Source organism: Gambusia affinis, linkage group LG07, assembly GCF_019740435.1.
Source record: "Gambusia affinis linkage group LG07, SWU_Gaff_1.0, whole genome shotgun sequence".
NCBI classification, from domain to species: Eukaryota; Metazoa; Chordata; class Actinopteri; order Cyprinodontiformes; family Poeciliidae; genus Gambusia; species Gambusia affinis.
The window spans coordinates 3,275,297-3,283,011 of NC_057874.1; the positions used below are offsets into that span (position 1 = coordinate 3,275,297).

Consider the following 7,715-nt stretch of genomic DNA (forward strand, 5'->3'; position numbering starts at 1 on the left):
AAGAAACAAAGAAACTGATGGTGTATTGTCTATGTTAATGAAAAGCAAAAAAGTTAATAACGTTTAGTTGAGCACCTGCCTCCAGGAAGATGCAACAGCCAAGAGGAACTCCAGACCTGGTGTAGCTTCTGTGTAGAGAAAAACAACTGAGAACATAGTAGCAGCAGCCTAATCTTATACCAGCAGAGCTACAGCGATAGCTCAGGGTAACCTAACCTCTTAGAATGACACATGAGAGAGGCAGAGCCCGTCTTTCTGACTGAAATCTATCAGTATGACTTTAAAACTGCTGCTTCCATCAATCATAACGAGAAAGGATTGCATCGACTCAGAGGCAGATTCAAAGAGATGGAAAAGCAAATTAGCAGCGCCGCAGTAACAGCTGACGGCGTTACTGTGGAACAGCATCTCTGCTGTCCAGATGTTGAGCTGTTATGGTACGGTCACACCAAACGCGTCGGGCGCCTCTGGTTCACATTCAAAGTTAACATTAACATGTCACAGCAGTAATGAGGCTATAACATTCTCAGTCTTCAGTCAGAAGCCTCTTCAAATTGGTTGCAAGACTGACCGCTACTGGAGATCCTTCCTGCACTCAATGGCTCTTAGAAGATATTTTGGGTGAACTGAGTTATGACATCATTCAGTTTTTCTTTGGTTCTAATGAAGTAACTCTCAACTGAATGGAGCTGGATTTAAATATAACTTCTTCTTATTCAGATTAAAATACACATGACTAAATCCTGCCAACTATTTCAATAAATTTTTTCTTTCCAGCCAAAAATGAAAGGAAAAGAACCATTAAAAAACATAATTATTATTTCACATGTATGGAGAGCCTTGAATACCAAGTTTAACTCTCAAGATACTTTTGTTCTGCAACACAAATCATTTAAACTATATAAGGAAACCATAGGGTTTGATCAAAACTGCAGGGAACTTGTTGTTGGTAAGTAAATGAAAAGGGTAAAAGTGCTCCTTATGTAGAGTGCTAATATTTATTAGAGATATATGGATGCATGGTCTGAGTTTTGTGTGTGTGTGTGGTTTATGTGAGGGGCATAATGAGAGGAACGTCTGGTAAATCTACATGAGGTCAAAAAAACAGAAAAGGACTGATTAGCATTTACACAACGTGGTTTATTTCTCACATCCACCAACACAGAGATTGACGAGTCAAACATTTATTATGTGAAAAAAATTCTAATCATAAAATCCGTAAACTACATAGTAGGACTACTCATCTGTTATTCTTTAATAGACATTGTGAGAACACGCTTTACACACTTTATAACAAGTCATACAAATAGGTAAAACATAAGGTAAATGCTGACGTGACAAAAAACATCACCTACATTTGTTTCTCTCTGTTCTGTCTCTAATTTGTGTTTTCCAAATCTCACATTCAGAGCCACAATTGAGTTTCGCATGTCAACGGAACCACGACAGAACAGTAAAGAAAATTAGATATTACCAGTGTCAGTTACTTATACCCATGCACCACCGCAGAAACTTTTAAGAACAGAGATTAGCAGGTCATAAATTTACAATAAAAAAACACACACTATATGCAAACTTCGGCGAATATTGTACAACTGTTACTTTGTTTACAAAGGCTCAAAAACTTTGGTAGAACTATGTCTAAAGTTTCTGTAACCAGGATCAAAATATAAAACACGTGAAACATTAATATCGGTTCATAAAACCTACTGGAGCCAAACACAATGGCTTACATTTTCTGCAACACCTTCCCTGTAAGAGGAAGTTTTGTCTTTAAAATTTCAGATAGTAACGACTTTTTTCCCCAGCCAGGCAAAAAACAGGCTTTTCTGGTTCCTAAACTTCTGCACTGGTCGGCTTCGTGATCCCTATCTGCTCAGAGACTGACGCCTCCGATACCGCTGCCAATCTCCTCAGTCTTCCACCCACTGGAATTCTTTCCGAACTTGTACACAAGTCTTCTGCCATCAACCCGCTCCAAAATCTCTCTCTTGTAGTAATACCTGCAAGTAGAGACATATCACCTTAGGGATTCCAACGGCCTGTATGAGAAGAAAATGTTCTAAAGCAACCACTGGTGTTCTAATGTTGATGATGATAATACTCTGAGGATGGAAAATAATTTCCTGAACTGGCGTGCTGTGGTAGTCTACTTCTCATAAAATATGTATTTATCTTGGCTTTTTGGTCCTGAGGGCTCATTGTTGCCAATATGCATAACTATAAACCAATAAAGTTTAGTTTATAGGGTTTAAATAAAGGATTTAAACTTTACTTTGCAAACTTCATCTGTCCACAATGAAGTCTTGCAACACAGTAGTAGTCATCCTCTTTTTTTTTTTCTTTTTTTTTTTTTTTGCTGTGCCAGCCCAAAATTTTTACTCACCCAGTCAGGCCAAATTTAACAAATTAAATCTGGGTTTTGTTCAGTGGTTTACGAATGCAAATTCATATTTGAGAGAATGAACACATTTTAGGTTTTCAGACTCGTTGACACAAATTTTGGATCATCGCGTGAGAAGGGACTCCTTCTTTTTTTAATCGGGCAGCTAAGAAAAAATAAAAATCCCTTCATAATGAGCTCTGGGTTTGCTGTGTGCAGCAGGAGCTCACCTCATGGCCCGGCTGAGTTTCTCATAGGTCATGCTGGTGTTCTTCTTCTTCTGGCCCCACATCTGGGCGACGGCCTCGGACTTGAGGAATTTGAACACCCCCTCCCGACGGTCCTCCCACTTCATCAGGCCCTGGTTCTTCTCGGGGTGGATGAGGATGTCTCTGATGAACTCCCACAGGTGGGTGCCACGTGGTGCTGCAAAGAACAGACACCAATCAGCTCGCTGTTCCCAGGTGCGGAAGGTATTAGCATGAACACGCAAATATAAATGCATTCTTGACCTGAGGAGAAAAACTAATGTAATGTAGAATGCATGTACCATGTTTGCTTTTCTTTGGGTTGTCGTATATGCTGCTGCTGTGTCCACGGTTGACTTTAGGAGGCCGCCCTCGGGGTCTCTTGATGCGACAGTCTACATCTTCGGTTTTGATGTGGACCTCTGTCAACACAGCAATTTGTTTACCATGCCGAACCTCGACTGTACCATATGACCAGAATGCAAGACCAAGTTTGCCTGAATACTCACTTGGCACAGGGTAGAACTCAGGGTCTGATTCGCTGCTGCCGGAGTCTGGTGAGCTCATGAATCTAAATGTGCCACCTGAACACACATCACACACGTTTGAGAAAAGAAACGTCTTGATTCGCTGAACTTTAACAAACATCGAAAAGACGATAGCCCAATACTAACTGTTAGTCGAGGAGCTGCATTCACTGTCAGATGGATTGTCAGAAAGGTAATCAGTGTCGTCCAGAGTTGTCAGGGTCTCCATGGTGAATCTGGTCAAATCATAACCATCGCGGTATTCGAAGTTTCTCTTGATCTCAGCTTCTTCACCTGTGTGGTAGATGGATGTGTTATTCCAAAGTTATCTCTAATATTACAAACTTGTGTTATCTCCATAAATAAATATCAAAATGTACCAATTTTGAGCGTGGTCAGCAAAGGGAAGCTCAAGTTGTCCAGGAAGTTATCAAGAAGTTGACATGTCTCACTGAGTTCTGGTCCAGAGAGACTCTGCAGTTCTGGGGAAAAAAAAGAAGAATTTGTTGTGTTTTTAACCGTCTCTGAAGACAGATTGATGATTGATTGCATGTAGATGGATTGATATCAGTGGATTTGAACAATAAAATGATACATTTTAGAGATTTAATTTACCATGTTTGGTCTTGTACTCTTCTAAGTTCTGGTAAAGATGTGGGCCGAGCTGTGGGCCGAAAACGGCAGTCATTTCTTCCTGGCTCATGCGGCAGAGGTTTGGGCCGTCAATGGAGCAGAAATCCAGACTCAGGGTGCTGGCATCAAACTTGGTGCTCTCCACATGGTCGCTGATCCACTCTAGAACCTGGTCTGCCGTCCAGTGGTGAGGGCTGGTCTGTTTGTACCAGTTACCTGAGGAATGAGAGCCATTTATTGCCTCATGTTCTTCTGACAAAAGTGCTAATAACATTTTTTTAAATCTAATCAGACTGTCTTGATCTCCAGTAAAGTTCAAAAACAAACAAAAACTCTGCTGGAAGCATCCTTTTTTTTTTATTTTCTTTTTCCGAACGTATCTACATTTGCTGGTGTTTCATCCACGAAACAAGCCAAGAGTGAAACAACATCTCGCTTAGGGATCAGACAAGGTCAGACAAATATAACCAGCCCAGTTGACCAAGCAGGAGGTCACAGCATTTCTCTGCTTTGAGCGTCGAGTTCAGTTAAACATTGACAGTTCGGTGAATCATTAGCGCAATTAGTAAAGTGACCTCATTGTTCAGTTATCTTAAGTCAGTATCTTGTGGATCTTGTACAAGAATAATAATATTCTACTATATTACCATCACTGTACAGGATGTTCATTATGATGACAAACAGGATCTTCCAAACTTCTCAATGGTTTTCTGGTGTCAATTTCAGTGGAGCCCAAACATTATTCATACACCTTGGAGATTTAGATTTAAAGTAAAAGATAAATATTTCATCAAAATATTTCATTTGATTACAAATAGTAATAATTTGAATGTGTGGGAGATCAATGCATCACACTCAGTCAGAAACAAACTTCAAACAAAAGTCTAGTTCTGTACATTTGGGTTTAAGTGGGGGTCCCACGTTGACCTGAAACATTCTCCCACAAAAGCAGGTAAACCGGCACGACGTCAGACGATCCTCTTACCTCTGTTGTTGTAACTTCTGCTCTCCAGAGTGTGGATGGTGGGCAGAACATGGAACTGCTGTGGGGGGATGTCGGTTAAGCCAGTCTGATACATCGTCAGGTTGGCGTGAGTCAAGATGCTGCTGAGGCACGGCGACGACATCGAGTCTCTGAGAGACATCGAGGAGTTACAAATCAGTTATTCTGAGCATTTTCTATCAAAAGTAACGTTTTTCACATTGTTGTAACTTAAAATGTGAACGTCTCATCTACATGAATTGTGTTAAATAATTCTTTGGAGTCATTTACCTCTTTCAGGACAAGCCACTGTATGGTTAAATTAAAAACAAAATTCCAAACTATCCCACTTTAATTTGTGTGTTGTCTCTTCGGTCTTTGGTTCTGGCTGTTCTTTATAAGGTTCCTTTCTCCAAGGTAAAAAAGTGCTTTCGGTTGGAAGTCAACATGTTTATATCCCTGTGGAGGCGTGGGGGATGGAGAGGTAAATTCAGGGGAATTCCACCTGAGGGTGGCCACACCTCCATCCCTCCTCCGCTTTCCAGAGAACTCGATCAACAACACTCACCTGTCCTGTTTTCTTTACCGTCTCTTACCCATCATCACTGAAGATTAGATAAGTTCTTGCCTGACAGATTCAGTTACTGTAAATGTATCTGCTTTGCCTAACTGGATTCCTTTAACTCGGCCGCAAACAACGGTGTTTTATCACAGACCATTTGTATTTTTTTCTTTTTTATCAAGAAATTGTCATTTTCAGTTGTAGTAATCTAACTGGACTTTGTGACTTAATGGTATTTTTGTTGTTGCTGTCCATGGGAATACTTCCACAGAAAGGAGGAAGTAGGCTGAGTTAGAACCTTAAATAGAAACTCTGACAATGACAGATTGAAGATGAGCATGTGGGCAGGTAGTTTTATCAAGTTTCACCAGATGATGTGCAAGAGAGATGAGAAAACCTTACTGGGACTGCTTTCCTGTCTGATTTCTTCACTCAAGTCCTGGAATTACATGCAGTTACTTGTTATTGCAAATAGCACAAATATACATCATACATGAAAATCTATGTGCGAATGCATACATGTAATCACACACGCATGCACGCACGCCTTCACACAAAAATGAATAGACAACCTTGAGATCTCAACTCTCACTCAGTCAGCCCTTACTGCATCATAATGGCTGCGGCGATAATCCAAAGAAAAGGCGCCGAGTACAAAGACTGGCTCATTTTTCTCTTTCAGTATCCTTGGGTCGTTTGAACTGAACGGCTGAAATAATTGCACTGGTCATGCATTTTACCGTGGCAAGGTGCGGGTAGATAACATTCACAGGCACGCCATCATGTGGACCAATCTAGGTCACCCTGCAATGCCTAACAAAAGCAACAAGTTTGTTGCCTGTGGAGCAATACTGTTATTTTAAACCTGGCAGCTTAGCGCCACAATACATTAAAGATTTGCTGTTGTTATAGCAACCTTCCAGACCTCTCGGGTCTTCTGGTTTCTTGTCCTGCTCTGCATCCCCAGAACCAAACATGGAGAAGCAGCATTCAGCTTCTATGTACCACAAATCTGGAACAAACTTCTAGAAAACTACAAAACAGCTGAAACACTGACTTCCTTAAAATCTAGACTGAAAACCCATCTGTGTACAGTTGCTTTTAAACCATCATAAATGAAACCTCGACCAACATTTTGATGTACTGTAGGGTTAGGGTTTTTTGTTTTTTTTGAGGGCCCAAGAAAAGATTAAAGTTCTTTTCTTGGGGAACCCTGCATGTCATTTTTGTCTGCTGTGAAGAGAAGTTACCTGCTGACATAAAGAAGTCCCGGTTCTTCAGGTAAGTTTGGAACCAGCCAGCTGCTGTGCCAGAGGGTCCAACACAGTTCTCCAGTCCGTGGTCAACAAATGACCATGCTGCGCTGAGGTCCAACAGAACCAACACCGTGGTTCTTCCACAGCTTGTGTTTAGATGGATGTCGTTGAACAGAGTGCTTGGTCATTGTTGGGAAGCTATTTAAGTGCAGAAAAAGCTTTTTCAATAAGGCTTGTTCTTGGACGTAAGATCTGGTCATTCCAGTTCGCCCTGCTTCTACTTATGACGGCTTTTTTTGTTTTTTGCTGTTGAAATATCTCTGAACTTAGCAGAGTTTTCAACATATTGCTGAGTGGTTTTCTGCATCAGTCCATCCAAATACACTTATCCTGGTGGGTCTGCATCCATACTGAATAAAAGGAAGCCCCACTGGGGAACATATGTCACTTTTAATCAGTGATTAAAAATATTATGACGTAAATGTAGTTTAAACATTGCAGCTATCTTTAGTACGGCCAACACTAACTGTTGTTACACTGCAAAAACACAAAACCTTAGTCGTTTGGGTTTTGGTTTTAGTGCAAAACTCTTAGTACACTTGAAATAAAACAAAACTAATTTACAAATAACATTTCAGCAAGAAAAATGAGCTTGTTTTAAATGAATTATTCCTTAATATTGATGAAAAACTGCTTGTTCCATTGGCAGATTATTTGTCTTGTAACAAGATATTTTCCCAATGTTTTTAGTGAAATAATCTGCCAATGGAAATAGAACATTTTCATCAATATTAAGCTGTTGTTGTTTTGAGTCAATAATGTTTGGATTCTAATTAACTTCTCAGCAAGCAGGCTATCTTGCTGAGAAGTTAATTAGAACTTAGTCTTCTCTTATTTCCAGTGTATTAAGATATTTGCACTAGAAACTAGATCAAAAATACTTGCTAAGATTTTGTGTTTTTTCCAGTGTAAGGTTACATTTATTCACTTAAATCACAATTTGCAAAGTTGAATTGACTTTCAGGCTTTGCTGTCTAGCTTGTCAAACTCAAATATGTACCAATGAGGAAGACATGAACTGCTCAGTTCACCACTTCAAGAATTTACTTTCAGTGCTTTCATTA

General features: G+C 40.0%; 1 protein-coding gene across 2 annotated transcripts; it reads right to left on the reverse strand.

Moving 5' to 3' along the window:
* Positions 1-1,119: 1,119 nt before the first annotated feature.
* Positions 1,120-6,785, reverse strand: elf3 (E74-like factor 3 (ets domain transcription factor, epithelial-specific)). 2 transcript variants are annotated; one of them, XM_044121427.1, is made up of 9 exons: positions 5,065-6,784; positions 4,777-4,925; positions 3,774-4,007; positions 3,539-3,640; positions 3,306-3,452; positions 3,141-3,215; positions 2,934-3,053; positions 2,614-2,809; positions 1,120-2,003 (listed from the first exon to the last, which is right to left on the reverse strand). In XM_044121427.1, the coding sequence occupies exons 2-9, from the start codon at positions 4,916-4,918 to the stop codon at positions 1,877-1,879; spliced, it is 1,143 nt and encodes a 380-aa protein (XP_043977362.1). In that variant the 5' UTR covers positions 4,919-4,925; positions 5,065-6,784; the 3' UTR covers positions 1,120-1,876. The 2 variants fall into 2 exon arrangements, with proteins under 2 accessions (XP_043977362.1, XP_043977361.1); XM_044121426.1 differs by having other exon boundaries at positions 4,777-6,785.
* Between the last annotated feature and the right edge of the window lie 930 nt (positions 6,786-7,715).

Bases quoted from the DNA above. Each gene is read 5' to 3' on its own strand.
- elf3 (XM_044121426.1), bottom strand. From the start codon at position 4,936: ATGTCTCTCAGAGACTCGATGTCGTCGCCGTGCCTCAGCAGCATCTTG. The intron at 4,008-4,776 runs GTAAGAGGATCG...CTCATTCCTCAG, and splicing joins CAGAAGTTACAACAACAGAG to GTAACTGGTACAAACAGACC. The intron at 2,810-2,933 runs GTACATGCATTC...TGTTCTTTGCAG, and splicing joins CCCAAAGAAAAGCAAACATG to CACCACGTGGCACCCACCTG.